This window comes from Micromesistius poutassou (assembly GCF_964030765.1).
Source record: "Micromesistius poutassou genome assembly, chromosome: 7".
NCBI lineage: Eukaryota > Metazoa > Chordata > Actinopteri > Gadiformes > Gadidae > Micromesistius > Micromesistius poutassou.
The window spans coordinates 6,414,328-6,432,773 of NC_140277.1; the positions used below are offsets into that span (position 1 = coordinate 6,414,328).

Below are 18,446 nucleotides of genomic sequence, written 5' to 3' on the forward strand. Positions count from 1 at the left end.
AACCCTCATGTTGTGATTGCATAGTATTTAGCAAACAATTATTGCCTTAAAAGCACCCACACCTCTCCCACCACCACCATCGTCACCATCTCCATCGCCGACTTCACCACATCCATCGGCAACATAATTTCCTCCATCACCTTCCACCACTACTAGCACCACCACCTCCATCATCATTGCCACCGCCATCTCCTTCCTCCTAATCACCCTCCACCCCCTACCACCTCTACCTCCATCCCCTCCACCTCCATCGACACTTCCACCACTGCATCACCTCCACCACCACTAGCGCCACCACCTCCATCATTATTACCACGGCCACCTCCTTCCTCCTAACAACCCATCCGCCCCTAGCACCATCTCTACCTAGGGGTGTAAATATTAATCGATTCGATGCATCGATTTGTCCGCAAGAGTATCGATTATTAAAAAGAATTATATATATATATATATTTTAAGCACTTTTATTTTTTTTCAGTGAATAGGCTAATTGCCATAATAGACCTGCACAGTAAGCACTAAAGTGTGTATAGAATACTGTTTCTGTATTCTCAATAAAAGGCAAATTATTATTTTTTTGTTGATTTATTTGATAGATATTATATTAATAGATATAATGTAAAAGATATTGACTATCGAATTGTATCGAATCGTTGGCTTAAGAAATCAATATTGTATCGAATCGTCATGAAGGCTCCGACTTACACCCCTATCTCTACCTCTACCTCCAACTCCACCACCTCCATCAACACTGACACCATCGCATCACTTACACCACCACCAACCCCACCATCGTCACCTCCTCCCACCACCACCACCACTCACATATTGTCCTCACCTCCCCCCAATGCAGGGAAGTCTCACCTGGCCGCGTTGCAGAGGGTGAACGGTGAACACCGCCCCCATGATCACCTCCACCACCCCTAACATGTTGTCCTCACCTCCCCCAATGCAGGGAAGTCTCACCTGGCCGTGGTGCAGAGGGTGAACAGCGAGGGCGAGGGCGACCCGTTCTACGAGGTCATGGGCATCGTGACCCTGGAGGACGTCATCGAGGAGATCATCAAGTCGGAGATCGTGGACGAGACCGACCTCTTCAGTACGGCAAGCGCTGGAGGGAGAGGACTGCTCAGTAGCAGGGTTCAGTGGGCCAGGCTACGTGCCCCATGGGGCTTGGGCTCTTCATTATTCATACTGTAGTTAGTCCATTCAGATGTCCTACTGTAAAAGGACTACGATGCCTTGTTAGTATCCCCGGAGCGGTCCCAGAGAAGTGAATAGTTATTACCCGGGTAGAAAGCCCGTAACCTAAAGTCTGTCCCTACGTGGTGCGTTGAACTTGAGGTATGTTCCTACAATTTCCCTGGGCCAGTGCAATCTTACCTTACCTCGGGGGTTAGGTGCGAGGTACTCACCGCAGGTCCACAGCCACCGTAGGCAGACAGCTCTCTCCGTGACATGCCACACCGGCACCCTCATATCCAGGCGACCAGCCTGCACTTTGAATCCCGTCGTTTTCCTATGTATTTATAACCAAAAGTTCCCTCATAGAAGTGTCTCGACAGAAACGTGTGTCCTTCGTGTCCGAGGCCCACCTGCCGAGAGCCACCTCCACAGAAGCTCTACCCACAGACTCACTTCCTGAGCCTCACCTGCAGACCCAGCTGTTGCCATTTAGCGCTAATGGGCACCTCAACACCGCCCCCTCTGTGTGATGTCCAGTACTGACCCTAAAAGCACTCTAAAGCTAACCCTACTCCTATTCCTAATATCGTAACAGTAATGCGGTTAACGTTGACAGCATGTCCGATATTCATAAGCTGCAATAGATAGACGAATCGATACCGATTGACGAGACAGCCCAGGAAACGAAAATACATATTCATTTTACGACATTGCACAAACTCTTGATAGTTAATATCAGCCATTAATATCTGCCTCTTCATGTCATGCAAATAACAATTTGTAAAAGATATTACACATTAGTGCTGATAGCGGCCGCGGTACATCGGTGGAGACAAGCTCAGTGTGGCCCATGTTAATAGGATAGCTGAGTATGATAAGGTACTTCCTCTCCCAGCTGCCCCGCTCTCTGCCCTCCATATTGATCCCACTTCCTCTCCCATAATCCCTCCGGTGGTCCCACATCCGTGCTAATGCATAATTAATTACACTGAAGAAGCTCCCTAATCCTGTTGATGAAACACCCCAATCTGACCAGCTTTAATTGGCAAATACAGGGAGAGAGGGTGTGAGAGAGAGAGGGTGAGAGGGAAAGCGAGGGTTAAAGAGCGGGGTAGAGAGAAAGAGGGAGACAGACAGAGCGAGAGACAGAGAGGGAGACAGAGAGACATCCTAGACTCTCATTGTATGCATAATCAAGGTTCTCCTAATCTCTGTTGTTTGTTTTTAATGAGATTTTTCCTTGAAAGTACACTGCATGCTTGTGGATGCTTGACATACATACTGTGGTCTATTTTCAGCCCTTGCTCCTAATGCCAACAACAGTGAAAGCATAGCTCCAGTTTCATGACACCAGCTTAAATGTATGTTTAAAAAAAATCACCCAGCCGCCATGCATTGTATGCGCACATAAACACGTGTTTGTCTGTGTGTGTGTGTGTGTGTGTGTGTGTGTGTGGTCAGAATTATAGCTCCATCCCTCCGGATTCTCCTCTGAAGCCATTTATAACAGCAGCTGTTCTCTGTGGGAAGCAGTCACCAACCGATTACCGCTCCCGCAGAGCCATGAATATTCTGTCACTAAAGAACAGATCATTTATTCATGAAACATGCTCCGCAAATCACCCGCCTTTCAGCCACCACTGCCCAAATGTCCTTAAGCAGGGCATTACCTCATCATCCTCCCATCCCCGCTATCATCATCATCATAGTCATCATCAGGGTGTCAAAACGCCAAGTGGCTGATTGATGAGCTACACTCTAACATATAGCATGTAGGTCAGTGTATACAGGACAAGACAGAATGTCGTTATTCTCAGATGAGAATAATGACATTCTTGAGTATAACATTACATTAGTAAATGAAATGTTGTTGGTATGGGCCTATTCCCAGCTGATAACCAAAGTATATATTAGTCGTATATATGAGTCAAACAGTACATCAGTACATGAATACTGTAGTAATATTGTTGGTATGGGCGTATTCCCAGCTGACAACCAAAGTATATATTAGTCGTATATATGAGTATAACATTACATTATGAATACTGTAGTAATGTTGTTGGTATGGGCGTATTCCCAGCTGACAACCGCACCAAGCGGCGTGTCTCCAGCCATGAGAGGAAGCAGCAGGACTTCTCCATCTTCAAGCTTGGGGAGAACGAGCTGCGGGTCAAGATCTCCCCCCAGCTGCTGCTGGCCACACACCGCTTCCTGGCCACAGGTGAGCATGTGTGTGTGTGTGGGTTTAGAATGCACTCCACCTGCCGGAGTAGATTCACCATAGAAGATCATGAAGGCTTTACGGACCAAGACAAGCTATAGTCGTTGACTTCTGGTTGTGTGTGTGTGGGTGCGTGCGTGTGTGCATGTTTGTGTGCGTGTGTGTGTGTGTATGCGTGTGCGTATGTGTGTGTTTGTGTCTCTGTATTTGTGTGCATTTGTGTGTGTGTGTGTGTGTATGCGTGTGCGTATGTGTGTGTTTGTGTCTCTGTGTTTGTGTGTGGTGTGTGTGTGTGTGTGTGACATGTTGACCCTCCAGAGGTGGAGCCCTTCCGGCCGTGTCACCTGTCGGAGAAGATCCTGCTGAGGCTCATCAAGCACCCCAGCGTGGTCCAGGAGCTCAAGTTCAACCCCAAGGACAAGCGCTGCCCCCAGCACTACCTCTTCCAGAGGAACAAGCCCGTCGACTACTTTGTCCTCATACTGCAGGTAGCTGCATGCTAGCTGGGCTAAACACTAGCTTAGCATAGTTTAACTCTGTGTGAGTATTAGTATTAGTACTCGCTTAGGTTTGTGCAGCACTTTCTTTGCTAGCCTAAGTACTAGCCTAGCTTAGCTCGGTAGTAGCTCATCATTTCATCTCAGTTCTAGTTTAAGCCTAACTCATTACCAGCTGAGCTCAGTCCTGTTGGCAAATCAAGTTCCATATTTTTGTGTTGAATTATTTATTAAATCCACCTGAATTCCCATACATGTCATTAAGGAGCAGATAGGGGTAAGGCATCTTGCAACCTACAGGTTAGGATGATGATAATGGGGGAAACAAGGCAGTACCTCAGCTAAAGGTGTGGGTGTGTGTAGCTAAAGCGTGTCCTTGCCCTCACAGGGTCGGGTGGAGGGTGGAGATCGGAAAGGAGGCCCTGAGGTTCGAGAACGGAGCCTTCTCCTACTATGGCATGCCCTCCCTCGTCCCTCTGCTGCCAATCAGTGAGTGAAGGATGGTGTCAACAGTACTCGATGTCTGTGATGTTGACAGCGATTATGATATTAAGATAATTATTAAGAACATTATTATCAATTATGGTAAAAAATGTTCAATGTAGGGATGATGGTAATGACAGCAATTATGAGCATGCAACAAACAACAGTGGAGGGCGGGTAGCGTTTATGGTTGATTAATAATTATGACACTTGCCGTTGCCGTCGTTTTTTCACACGTAGCGTCAGTAGGTGGAGTGTGATTCTGGGAGCGAGGCAGGGCCCAGGGGGGAATCTGCCTGAACATTAATTCTAAGAAATAATTATGATAAGAAAGATTTACCCTGAACAGGATTATATTAGAGCAGGCAAGAGTGATTAGCAGGGGCCAGTTCCCACTGGCTTCCCTCCAGCACTCCCCGCCTGGATCCATGTGTTTAAACATGTCAATGTTTTAAACATGTTTCAGACTGTTTTAAGTCTAATTCTGCATATGTAGCTCAGAGGCAATTTTTAAATTTATTTAGTCAGTCCCCTAAGGATTGAACGAACAAAGTCATCAGTGTCATTTGGCATAAGTATTATTAAGAATGCAAATGAACAAATATTTAACATTACCCTGTTAATCCAATGTTAGCAATTCAAATGTAATGTTTAAAGCCATACTTACCCTGCAGCCATATTTACGTAGTCATCGATGCTAAGCTGGAATGGCGTGTTCACATATTAGATCACAACATTTGATTGGCCAGCCCACCCTGGTCTGACCTAGCCTGACGATGCTAAAAGAAGCCTCCTCTCTAGTCCACAGGTGCAGCTCCCGAAGCAGTAACCTGCACCAGTCAGACTCCATGCTGAGCGGTGGAAGCGTGGGCCACCTCAGTACAGGAGGGGTAGGAGGAGGAGTGGTCTACCTGCCCGACTACTCGGTCAGACAGCTCACAGACCTGCAGATCATAAGGGTAAACGCATCAACACATAAACACAGAGCAGCACGCAAAACTCACACACATACATAAATGAATGTAAGCAATCATGAAGACTCGACTTACAAGTAAGGATGAGAACAATTAAAGCATTCATTTTAAATGAATAAATTATATTTTTGTAAAAAAAAAAAGAGTGCAGAGTTGCCATAGCAATTAGAACACAAGCTTCTTTCACTCAACTTCTTTTTCTGATGAAGTTAGTTCCTCTTTATTAAAGGATTGAGGCCATAATCCAACTATTACTGCACTCTTAAGCAGCCCTCATTAAATCGTCCAACATTGCCCAGAAGGTTAAACCTCTCTCTCTTGCTCTCTCTCTCTCTCTCTCTCTCTCTCTCTCTCTCTCTCTCTCTCTCTCTCTCTCTCTCTCTCTCTCTCTCTCTCTCTCTCTCTCTCTCTCTCTCTCTCTCTCTCTCTCTCTCTCTCTCTCTCTCTCTCTCTCTCTCTCTCTCTCTCTCTCTCTGCACTTCCTCTACAGACTTTGATTTGTCCTAATCCCCATTTTAAACCCAACACAGAGATCCTCGCCCACTCTATCCCTTCCTCATCCACACATTCATCCTTATCCAAAAAGGTTGAATGAGATTCAGTTCCACTGGGAATGCCTAAAACAGGAATGTTGGATTTACCTTCTTCCCCACATTATATTGCATATACACCCCTTAATTAAATACAAACCCTCATCCTATACATACCACTCCTTTTATTCATATAAATATATATACATACTTATTTTCAGGTGCACCCAAAAGGTATAGCATGCCATTTATAGGAGCGGCAATAGGCAATTTCACCTGAAACTGCAAACCCGGTCGCTTTTCTTGTGTGCATTTGCATGTATTATATTTTCATCTCTTTTTCAAATTTATTTCTATATTTTATTTTTATTTTGATGTCTTTATTGTTACAGGGTTTATGCAAACTGCCCCTCAGGAACGTTTAAGACATATCGTATTATCACTCTACTATATATGCATATAACTAGCGATTCACAGATGGCAGTGGCCAACATGACGCTATTTTGAACAATTAGAATCCTTGCCATGTGAAAGAAGGTCAACTTGAAGGTTGTCTCATAAATTTGTATGATTTAACTTGGCTTATTCAGAGACAGTCAGATGAAGGGCTGGAAGACTTTAAAACAGTTGCTATTTTTTCTTGTAATAAAGATTAATATTTTTGGCGCAAAAGGGGGAATACGTATGAATTTAACAAAAAAAAGTAAACAAAATAACAACCATTGGCTCTTTGCCTAATTCGTATTTTAAACAATGGTATAGGTATCAGCCCAGAATCTCACAATGGGTGCATTTTCCACCTAAACACACTTGCCCCACCCTCCAGATCTCCAGGAGCCACTACCAGAACGCCCTGACCGCCTGCAGGATGGACTGCTCTCCCCTGTCCCCGGACCCCTTTGACGCCAAGGGGAGACCCCCTATCCCGGAGGCCCGCTCCCACAGCATCGCCCTGCCCCTCACCCACCACGCCCACACCCGGCTGGGCCTGGCCCGCCTGGCTCACCTGCACCCCTCCCACGCCGGCCTGCGCAGCACGTCCCGCCTCAACCACAGGAACCGCATCGTCCGTACGTGGCCAGAGAGAGATGGCTGATCCAAATGGATAACTGTGTTCTGCCAGAATAGGACCACTCTTCGGTTACAGTGATTTAAAGTTCAGCCTTGCAAGGCATAGGGAACTTAATGTAGGAGTCCCGTGTTTTCAAAATCAGGGTTCGTGTTCCTGCATGATGTGTTTGTATATCTCAGAAGGGGTGTATGAGTCATTGTAATTACGTCTCTAATTATTTGCTGTTCAAGTCAGTCAAGTTCTCAGTCGTTTGGGTGATAATTTTGTTCCAAACAACAGTAAGATGAACAGTATTGAGGAGCAGATAGGGGTGAGGCATCACAGGTAGACACTCTGACATCTGGGATCGAACTCAGAACCTCTCCGGTTGAGAGTTGAATGCCCTGGCGCCTACACTGGCTAACAGTGCTAAAGCGAGTCACTGATATTCAAGTGTACGGATGCCATGTGTTTCACTTCTCCCAGTGAAACACATTCAGCGCAGCACACACACACACACACCCGGCCAGCTCACTCGGTCGGCTGTGTGGTTAACCTCGGCCTAACCTTCCAACAGGCAGCAAGTCAGACGGCCAGCGGAGCCCCAACGACACTGTGTTCCTCCGCATGGACGAGATACCATTCATCCACGAGGACCGACCCGAGGGCAGCCAGGACCAGGGTGAGGGGAAGGGAATCGCACGTACACACACGCACGCACATATGCAAGCACACACCACCAGACTCTCAAGTCACATACAAGAGAAAACCAGAGAGGCAGTTCGCTGCACAGGAGCAGGGAATAAAGCGAGGGAAAATTAATGCTAATTTTTTACCAGAAATCGTTCATTTTCAGGGAGTTGTTGATGAGGAAAAGGGCTAATTAGTGAGGAGCGTAAATGTCCACTATAAGTGACAACGTTTGGATGATGGGTTGTAATACGATTCAGTCTGTAGGGACAGATCAGGGCCGTCCGCTCTGTTTAAATGTGAATCATGTCCTTGTTTCTCTCTGTGGACAGACGCCTCGCCGTGCATCAGCTCCTTCTCCCTCTCCAGCTCCGAGGAGACCATCGGGAAGAAGATCCTGCGCAAGATAAGTGAGTGGAGAGATTTGTCATGAGCTGGTGCGTCAACCCACCCACACAGACACACACAGTCATAGTCACACACACGTACACACAGCTGTACCCAAACTTTTCCCATCTGACATCACAACCAGGTATCTTAGCAACAAGTCTACAGTTCTCACCAGTCAGTGAACACACTCCGCTGTAGCTGTTCTGGGTGATTCAGTTAAACAATAACCCAGTATAACCTTGCATGAATCCAATGACGTTCATTGAAAGAGTTTGAAGTGCTGGCGCTAGAATGAAATATAAGTGTGAGATACTCAAGGTTTACTCAGGTGAGATTGTTTTTCCAATTTGTTTTGAAGGTTAATCTCTGCTTGTGGTACCCTAGGTAACAAGGCGAGGAAGAAATCCTACGACGGAGACAGAAATCTGGAGGATGGCTCGGAACCGGCGCCGGTGAAGAGCTAGCAGAGTGTTAGAATCAGTGCTAACAACGCTACAATGCTACATCAAGAGGGAGGAGAGGAGGAGTACATTTCTATCCAGCGAGCCTAACCCATTACCCTCTGTAGGTGCAGTGATAACACTCAGGTCCCCCCCTATGAACATTAAACACCATCTCCGGGATGACCAACTTCGCTGCAGCATTTAGTCGGCCAATAGGGGGCGCACATGGGAAGGTGACAGACCAGATCTCAACAGATCCACTTTGCCGTGCAATGCACACAAGTCCTGCCATGAATGCCCTGATAATGATCTCAAAAGCTATTTGTTTGTATGCATGAAGCAGATCTGACCTTTTGGAACCTCAAATAGCACTGGGGGTTCAGAAAAGGTAAAGGGGGCGTCTGCTTATTTTATTTTCTAGCCCTATTCCCTTACCTTGAGGAATTTTGACAACGATCACACACTGAAACGATCTCTACCAAGCAAAGAGTTTCTTACGCAAACACTGACAGTTGTTACTGGTCAGGTTACGCTGTAGAAGTCCAGTCACACTTTTACGGAACTTTGTACTTCTAATGCCTTGTCAAACTTGAAATAGGATATAAAAGGCACTGAATGCTTTGTGCTTTAAGCTCCAAATCTACCAGCACAAACAAAACAACCAGTAGATAAGCTACACTTCACCTCACCTCCTGTATATATTTATTACCGGGGACAGTAAAATAGATATTATCAGTCCTGAGAGATATATATTTATTAATTTGTAGCCCATTGAGACCTTGTGGGTAATTTAAGTAGTTTACTATTTACAAATACTTTATGATCATTACATTGATACTACCATTGAAAAATCTGGTTGCAACGGAAAGCTCACTAGTGCTATCAAAGATTACAAACCACTGCCAGAGAAACACAATAAGGTAGCCATGGCATTATTACACCAAATAATAATATTTACACCATAAATGAAAACACCTCCATATATTATTTTGTATTCAAACTTTAAAAGCCATAGATTTCTCACCACTTGCCAATAGTGCTCTCTACAGAAAACCGATTGATAAAGGGGCAACGTGCAATACTGAAAAAAAAACATATGAAAGATTGTCACTTCCTTTTCCTTTTTATAGAAGAAAAACGTTATCCGAATATGATTGTTAATTTGAAATAAGCAATATCTACCACATCCAATCAATATATTAGTTATTTTAAGCCTATTCGTCCATATCAACTGTTGTCTGCAACTCTGCAGACACACAAGGACATGACTCAACGGCCAAAACATGCCACTGAACGTGTCATGAAAGATTCATTCCAAAGAATGTCGATATATGAATACATATATTAACGTTGCCAGACACACAAACCCATGAAGACCTTTCCTATGGCTGCTACCCGATCTCGGTTATCCCAGAGCCCTGTACGTACTCACAGTCACTATTGGACACACGACAGCCCCCCCCGCTGTTCCCTCAGACGAGATGGGACCATATTCCCCACACGAGGGGGGATGAGATCACTAGAGCACAGACACGACGAGCCAATAAGCTACAGCCACTGGGGTGTCTGGTCACCAGGGCTATGGGTATAAAAAGAAACATTGGGGATTCAGGGACGTACAGGCAAATTTCTACTTGCATGCTGCCTGCACTAGGACGAAAAAAACCTCTCTAGTATCCCTGTGTCTTTGTAATTCTGCATGCTTACGCAGAGGGCCGTAGCCCGAAAATAATGATGGTAACATTGGACAGTCCACTTCAAACTCCCTCCTTCACCCCCTCTAGTCTCCCCCCCCTCCTCTAAAGAACAGGACAGGGTGTGGAGAAAGGAATTTAATGAATTCTGCAGAGGATTCTAATACCATGAGGAGAAGATTACTCCTAATACGAAGAGAAGGAAGCAAAGTACTAGTGTTTAATAGGTCAATAGTTATACTAGAGGACAGATAAGGAAGCCCAATAGGGACAAAAAGAACGTATAGGGCCAAAGGTACTTGTTGTTATTGAATGATTGCTATTTATGCGGTGCACAATAGCCAGATAGTAGCAGGTATTTACGGTATATATATTTATTTCTGAGATTTTAAGAGATTTTAAGCCATTGCTTCAGAGTTGATCTTTGAGCCAATTGAATAGTTTATCAATGGTATTCTACAGCCTAAGCAACATAGTCTAGGTTTGTGTACGCCTATCTCTGGCCTTGTGCAATCCAGGGCAGATAACACTTCTGGAGAGTGATAAAGGGATGCAATATGACACACACAATGACGTCAACATACTGACCCCTTGGGCTCCAACACACTAAGCTAGTCCGGTGAAAGCTATGAAGAAAGAAACAGTTTGAATGACTGCCTCTGTTCAGCAGTTTATGTCAAGCTCCTCCACGTAAACGTTTTGAACACCGAACAGGAAACTTTTTGAACCAACTGCCGAGCGAATAAATCCGAAGCACAATTTGTACTGAGCTGAAAGGCAGGGGAAGCTTTTCATGTTTAGGCTTGGCAACATCTTTTCTATGTGTATGGACAAAGGCCGGAAGGATGACAGATTATTATGACATTTTGTAAAAACAAGATATGTTTAGATATATAAATGAATATAATATATACCAACAGATGAAGTACATCTCTTTATTCTAGATGGATGGTAATATGAAAAATAAAAATATTTGAAATATCGACTGCTTGGTGTTTTTGCATGTCATTTGTAATGCATTCAATCATCTTAAACTCTACTCCCAATTCCAGCTTTTAACAAAGACATGAAAAAAAAAAAGACTTATTAAACATTTATTTGGAAGTTCATTATTTCACATTACACGGGTCTGGGTCCCATTCTGCGATTCACAGCATGATGCAGTTAGTCATAACCAGTTGGTTATACAGACACTTTATGCACTCCTTATACACAATAAGTTCTATGCAACTTAAATACTAACCCTGCTGTACATTGACTTGGCAGGCGCTGGCAGGTACATTCAGCAGGTAGACACGGACAAGCTGCCCTAAAACGGTCACTGAGGTTTAAATGCCAACCTGAAATGTCACCCGATGTTAGCATAACTAGCACACAGATATGCTGCTCAGGAACTTGGTCCCAATATAGGTATATCGATTTTAAAATGTGGTACTGGAGTCCACCCCTGAGATAATATCATCTGCTAGATAAATTACATTATTTAAACAATAAAATACATCAACATTGTACTTTAAGATAATCAAGTATTACCGATTTGATCGCTCAACATCGCCTATGAATTTTCCTTCAAACTCCCAATGCGACACTACAGCTGAGATGTGTTCGGCCAAAGCTGAACAACCGGTTTGTTCTCAGGCGGTGAATAAGTATACAAGTTAATTCGGCCATGATGTTCAACATATTGCCTGCTGATGACACGCGACCAAACAAGATCAACACTGGACAATGTAGGCTGCAGACTAGAGCAGACATACAGACTTTTTGTACTCAAACACTTCCCTGTGATGTGCTTTGGTGTGTGTGTGGGTGTGTGTTAAAAGATTAAAAACCTAATTAATTTCTACAGGTAAGCACCAATGAACCCGTCAATTCCTCTGTGAATCGACCGGAGTGGTGGATCAAATGGTGGGGAAGTAGTGTGTGCTGATAGGAAAGTTTTAATCCAAGTAAAAAAGCGCTGGGGCATAAGATGAGCTCATGCCCCCCAGGAGAAGTCCTGGAGGACTTATGAATGGCCCCCCCTTGGTGAGCAGAACCTCTACTGGACGCTGGTGACCGTCTCGTGGATGGACTGGGCCACGTAGTCGATGTTCTTGGTGGTCAGGCCGCACATGTTGATGCGGCCGCTGGCCATGAGGTACACGTGTCTCTCCTTCACCATGTACTCCACTTGTTTGGCTGCAGGGAGAGAAGAGAGGACAGAGATAGAGAGAGAGAGAGAGAGAGAGAGAGAGAGATAGAGAGAGATAGAGAGACAGTTTCATTAGTAATAATACAGTTCATCATTAATCATTAAGTTAATGATTAAACAAGTGTAAGTGAACTTTCTAGAACTAGCAGACACAAACTTAAACACACACACACAAAGTTTGAGAAGGTGTGGCAGTGTGTGTTCTGTGTGTGTTTTGGCTCTCGTGGTTTTGGTACGTTGACTCTTGGGCACACATTTCAAAGTACTAGACAAGCCGTTATGAAATCTCCTGGCCCTATATCAAAACCAATTGTTATTTTCTGTTTTTATATTGTGGATTATATATTTCATGGCGATAGGGTTTTGGGTGAGTTGGCTCTGTGTGTTTTGTACTTGGACTCTGGCATTTCATGATGAAACAGTAGAGCAGATGTTGTGAAACATCACATGCCTATCACAAGCTGAGGGCCAACAGCAGCCCATGACAGCCAGGGGTCTGTCCAAGTGTGCTTGAGCACTTCACACAGTGTTTAGTATGTTGATCTTAATCTTCTTTCAAAAGGAGACCAGTTGGAGTCCCACTCTGACCCCACACTGTTGCGTCATATCTCACCCTTGCATTTTTTTCAATATCCATCGAATTCGGTCATTATAGCATCCATCTACCTCCCAAACAATTATTTGGGAAAATAATGTGTGTGTGTGTGTGTGTGTGTGTGTGTGTGTGTGTGTGTGTGTGTGTGTGTGTGTGTGTGTGTGTGTGCACAGCCAGTTCGGTGTACAACTCACGGTTGAGGCCGGTGAAGCTAAACATGCCGATCTGCTCGGTGATGTGGTCCCAGGTCCCCGGGGTCCCCAGGGCCTGGAGCTTGGCCTGCAGCTGGGCCCTCATCAGCAGCACCCGGTCTGCCATGGTCTTCACGTTGGCCTTCCTGGAGCCGCCCGGAGCACACGGGACCACACACACACACACACACACACACACACACACACACACACACACACACACACACACACACACACACACACACACACACACACACACACACACACACACACACACACACAAACACACACACACACACACACTTTGTCATCAGGGTGTGTACTGATGACGTCTGGATCAGGTGCAGGCAGTTATTGGATTCCTGTCCAATTCATTAGAGTCCTGCCAAACAGATTTCAATCCCGCCAGGTTCCAAGATCAATTCATTCACAAATCATGCAGAGCAGTGATACGACACGATTCATGCGAGTCAGCAGGCAGGATGCGTATCTGGATGAGTGCCCGGGTATTGATTATAATCCTTCCAAATTAATTTGAAACTTGCCAAATGCAAATCCTAGAATCATTCAAATCCAACCCAGTTCATTTAATTAAAGACAAATTTCGACAAATCCAGCCCTTTTCCCAAAGATCTCTTTGAAAGGGGAATGGGCGTGCTGGGAGTTAAAACTTGGCGCTCACCATTCTTGGAAGAGCTCGGGGGTGCTGAGGGTGATGGCGACCAGCCGCGCACCCTGGGAAGGCGGGTTGGACCACGTGGTCCGCACAATCTTCTCCATCTGGGACAGGACGCGCTGCAAGTTGTCCGGGTCGCGCGCCACGACGGTGAGGTTGCCCACTCGCTCGTCTGAAGAGAGACCGCAAATGAGACTAAAAACGTCACAGTTTGAGCCTTGAACCCCCCCCCCCCCCTTTTATACAGATCAATTCATAGAGCTTGTTGTCGTTTTGGTCTGGAACATTCAGCGATGTGCAGAGAAATGTTGTGCACGTTCTTTTGTTTAGTCGGCCAAGGACAAATAGCTGTTCAGGGAGCGATTCATAACATTGCTGCTGAGGTTACACAGAGTGTATTCACTCTGTGGGAGAGGGACTACGTGAGCGTGTTGTGAGTTCTCTGTGTTTCTTACTGTAGAGGCCAAAGTTCTTGGAGAAGGACTGAGCGCAGAACATCTCAAAGCCCATGGAGACGAAGTAGCGGATGGCCCAGGCGTCCTTGTCCAGGTTGCCCGAGGCAAAACCCTGGTAGGCCGAGTCGAAGAACACAAACAGCCTCCTCCTCTGGAGAGACACACACAAGGAACGCTCACCACCGGTCTCATTCACTGTTTAATAGAACTCAATCCTCCCTCTTTTCCTTTAAACAGCAGCATCCTACATGGGCTGTCACAGTGTGTGTGTGTGTGTGTGTGTGTGTGTGTGTGTGTGTGTGTGTGTGTGTGTGTGTGTGTGTGTGTGTGTGTGTGTGTGTGTGTGTACATGTGTGGTTAGTCAGTGTGCGTGCGGGTGTGTGTGCGTGTGAGTTAGTGTGCGTGCGTGTGCCGTACCATCATAACCTCAGCGATCTTCATCCACTGCTCCTGTGTGGGGTCTGTGCCGGTGGGGTTGTGGGCACACGCATGCAGAACAAAGATGGAGTGCTCTGGGCACGTCTAGAACCAAAGAAAAGGTACAAAGGAAGGAATCAAAGAAAGAGCGGGAGGGAGACAGGAGAAACAATAGGAGAAACTAAAGGAGAAAAATTACTGGGGAGTATAAGTAGCACTCACTAACCTTTTGAAGTTATTGTCAAGAACAGGAGTGCATGAAAGTAGTTTTTATCCGCTATATTTATTCTGTTCCGTCTTGTGCACTGCTGTCTGTATGTCTCCCAACTTCAATGCTTGCCTGTGTCATGTATTTGCTTGTTGTCTTTATCACGTGTATGTGGTGATGACGTAGAATGGTTTTAAGTTTTGAATAGAGTAAGATGGGATTGACGACTATTTGACTCACCTCCAGGTCACCAAGGAAACCCGCCAGATCCAAGCCTCTGTTCTGGGCATCCCAGTACTTGTAGGAACGCACGTCCTCAAATCCGGCGCTGGCAAACACGGCGTTGTGGTTTTCTAAACGGAAGATGTATCCGATTAATAACAGCCCGACTTTCAAGTATAAATGTAAATCTAACTGGGAGGTACTACATGTAATTCCCTCTCTCGCAACCAACTTCCATCTCTGTATTTACCGTCCTGAACATAAAGACAGTAGATGTAACTCGAACCACTGCTACTGTTTCACATCACTGTCTATCATAGAGTATGTAATTAAGAGTTTATAATCCTTCTAGACGGCTTATCTAACTAGGATCTAAAATCCAACCAAGATCTTGGCTTCTCAACATAACCAGAGAGTGATCGGTATAGTCTGGTTACGTGTTATTTAATGACAGTAAAGTGGCCTTCAGAGCAGGTTTTACTTGCGTAACATGATGCATTTCAAAGTCTAATTATTCAAACTCAAAAGCGAGCCCGTTGGAAGGATTTATAGGAAACTTGCTGGTTTAAACCGTTAAACCGGCCTGTCTTCACCCAACCAAACCAAAAGGTATCTGTAGACGTGACCCTAACCCTATGTCCATTACATGAGGAAGGCGCATAACCTGGCGACTTGAGAGAGCCAGGATTCAAAGTCCAGAGTCCATAGTTAAGGAAAACATTGATTTCAAAATAACATTCATCTTCAGTCAAGTGAAGTTCATGCCCCAGTAAGTGAGTGCGTGCGTGAGTGAGTCAGTGCGTGAGTGAGTGAGTGAGTGAGTGAGTATGTGCGTGCGTGTGTGAGTGAGTGAGTGAGTGAGTGAGTGAGTGAGTGAGTGAGTGAGTGAGTGAGTGAGTGAGTGAGTGAGTGAGTGAGTGAGTGAGTGAGTGAGTGTGAGCGTACCCCAGGTAGGTGCGGACACGTAGATGGGTGTCTTGGTGTTGTTGCTGCCGTTGTGGAAGCGTCTGAGGAACTCGGCCCCTATCTTCAATGCCCCGGTTCCCCCCAGACACTGCACTGCTCCTACCTGGGGGAGGGGCAGGAGACACGGAGAGAGGTCACAAATCAATGCACACCCAACATGAGATTCACCAGTTCCAACAGGTGACCACTAGCGCCATACGATCTGCAGAATCCCTCTCCACCCTCCAGAACCAACTCTAACTCCTACTCTGCCCTTGACAATAATACATTGTGATGGAAATCTGCAAACCTTGGGTTCTGATAGCTACCCTGCCCTCTGTGTTTTATAGACACTTGTTTTTGCTTGTTTTTGCTTTTTTCTGCTCAGTGGGCTGAACCGTTGCATATACGATTGGATCGTTAAAACTCTATGCCTATTTTCAGAGAATGAATGGGGCTGCATTTGTGGATGTGTGGCTCTGTAAAATAGGTAAATATACACTGAAATGAGATATGCAGCCTTGTTCAAACTGTATTGATTGTGTGTTAGGTGTTTTCAGCCCCACCTGTGAAACTCCTCTGCTAAATGTTAAATAAGTAGGTAATATAATGTATATATGTATTATGTTATCTTCATTTTACACAATCCTTAAGTATATATGTTTGCGTGTGCCTGGAGGGGGGGGGGGGGCGCAGTTGCTCACCCTATTCTCCTGGACAGCGGGGCTGGCATCTCCCAGGGCGATCTTGGACGCCCAGGATCTGAACTCGGGCAGACCCAGGATGGGCAGGTACTCGTGGTTAAGGCGGTCATCGTGGGCGATCACCTTCTCCACCTTCTTCACCACAGGCAGGACCCAGGGCTTCCCCTCGTCAGTCCTGTAGGCTGAGAACCAGAGGATGTCAATTATTTATTACAATGGACAACGACACCTTGTACATCATGAGCATGTTGTCTTTAACAAGCACAATACCGCTCCCTGGTGGCGTTTTGTGGTAAATATAATGGTAATCCCAGTTGGTTAAAGTAGAAAATGTGACTAAGTATATCCATATAAATAGTATAAATAATAATCTATTTACATGTGTAACATTTAGGACACGTAATATGGTCGTTTTAACGGATGTTGGCTGACAACTTTAACCCAAAACTCATAATACAATCAAAGATTATAGGAATACACTGTGTTCTAGCCATATCCCCCACCACAGCTGCTGATAAGAAACAGTTAAATATACACAATTATTTCGCATCAAGGTCTCAGGAGTTTAAAAACACATTCCTTGAACTGGAAGTAGGCCTTATTTTCTCCCTAAAACCTCTGCCCTTACACTAAATAACTGTGGCCTACTTTAGTAAGCAGGGTAGCCATTGGCCATCTGTGTCTGCTGACAGCAGGGGATTATGCCTGCTGTAGCCTACTAATCGTGTAATAACTCGGGTAAAGCGAGCCTCGTCACGCTCACGAAGAGACCATCATACAGGCTACCATTCAATTCATGTTTCGCAACTTTACAATTACGCCTCAATCCTTTGAAAAAAAAAAAGCCATAATAATGTGCATAATGCCTCGAAAACGACTTAAAGACAGCGACTTTTCAATTGTCTCAAGGTTATAACAGTCAAGTTGCAGACTAGCGTTGCTTTTAAGAATAATGTTAATCCAGCAAGGTCTTTATTGTTCTCTAAAAACTAAATAAAATACGTTAGTAAGTAAATAACGAGCAGGGCATCATTCGCCTGCTTCTCCGTATCGTTATCTGTGGAGTGATACAATTAAACAGACTGGGTTGTTTGGTCTCAGTCCACGGCCACACATGCACTCATTAGACGCATCAAGCCTGTTATTCTGTTATTATAGATAGACCAATACAACACTATGAATCAAGGTTCAGAATTTGGATACTCGACTTATTGTTTGTACAATTAGCATTTGAATAATCGTGAGAGTGCACAGTGCAATCACAGCAATTGTTATATTACCTCCCACTCCAAGGTTCACCTTGTTGGGATCCTGGTCATTATTGAAATCTTGTGATAGTTTGAAGACAGCCACGGGGACCGCCTGGGTGACGTCGCGAAACACCGACATTATTCAATATTAGAGAATATTGTCAGACGGGAGAAGGTAGGAAATTCAGGAGATGTTCACGGGATGAAAGAGATGGACTTTCTCTTCACCTAGGATTTGGGAAAGGCGAGATGGGCGTGAGCAAATAAACCAATGAGCGTCAAGGAAATCTGTTAAACCAATCCTAATGGGGATCACATAGAGGTCAAAGGGCGATAATACGCAATAGTCCCGGGCTGATGACCAATAGAGACCCCGCTTAGTGATTGACAAATATGTATACAAATGCCCTATTAATGCCGAAAGAGGGCGG

The 18,446-nt window shown here is 45.0% G+C and overlaps 2 protein-coding genes across 2 annotated transcripts in view; one reads left to right on the plus strand and one right to left on the minus strand.

The window, feature by feature from the left end:
- The window catches only part of cnnm1 (cyclin and CBS domain divalent metal cation transport mediator 1), a 13,192-nt gene extending 3,675 nt beyond the window's left edge, over positions 1 to 9,517 (plus strand). Inside the window, 10 exon segments of the mRNA XM_084470045.1 lie at positions 956 to 1,099; positions 3,266 to 3,406; positions 3,725 to 3,894; positions 4,292 to 4,303; positions 4,305 to 4,392; positions 5,188 to 5,345; positions 6,717 to 6,964; positions 7,523 to 7,623; positions 7,964 to 8,041; positions 8,406 to 9,517. Coding sequence (XP_084326171.1) covers positions 956 to 1,099; positions 3,266 to 3,406; positions 3,725 to 3,894; positions 4,292 to 4,303; positions 4,305 to 4,392; positions 5,188 to 5,345; positions 6,717 to 6,964; positions 7,523 to 7,623; positions 7,964 to 8,041; positions 8,406 to 8,485 — 1,220 coding nt within the window. The 3' untranslated portion in view covers positions 8,486 to 9,517.
- A 1,719-nt stretch (positions 9,518 to 11,236) lies between these two features.
- got1 (glutamic-oxaloacetic transaminase 1, soluble) lies at positions 11,237 to 18,239 on the minus strand. The gene is made up of 9 exons (XM_084470723.1): positions 18,046 to 18,239; positions 16,766 to 16,947; positions 16,062 to 16,185; positions 15,135 to 15,247; positions 14,687 to 14,791; positions 14,270 to 14,420; positions 13,821 to 13,986; positions 13,142 to 13,284; positions 11,237 to 12,339 (listed from the first exon to the last, which is right to left on the minus strand). Exons 1-9 carry the CDS (start codon positions 18,152 to 18,154, stop codon positions 12,200 to 12,202), a joined length of 1,233 nt encoding a protein of 410 aa, XP_084326849.1. The 5' UTR covers positions 18,155 to 18,239; the 3' UTR covers positions 11,237 to 12,199.
- Positions 18,240 to 18,446: the final 207 nt, after the last annotated feature.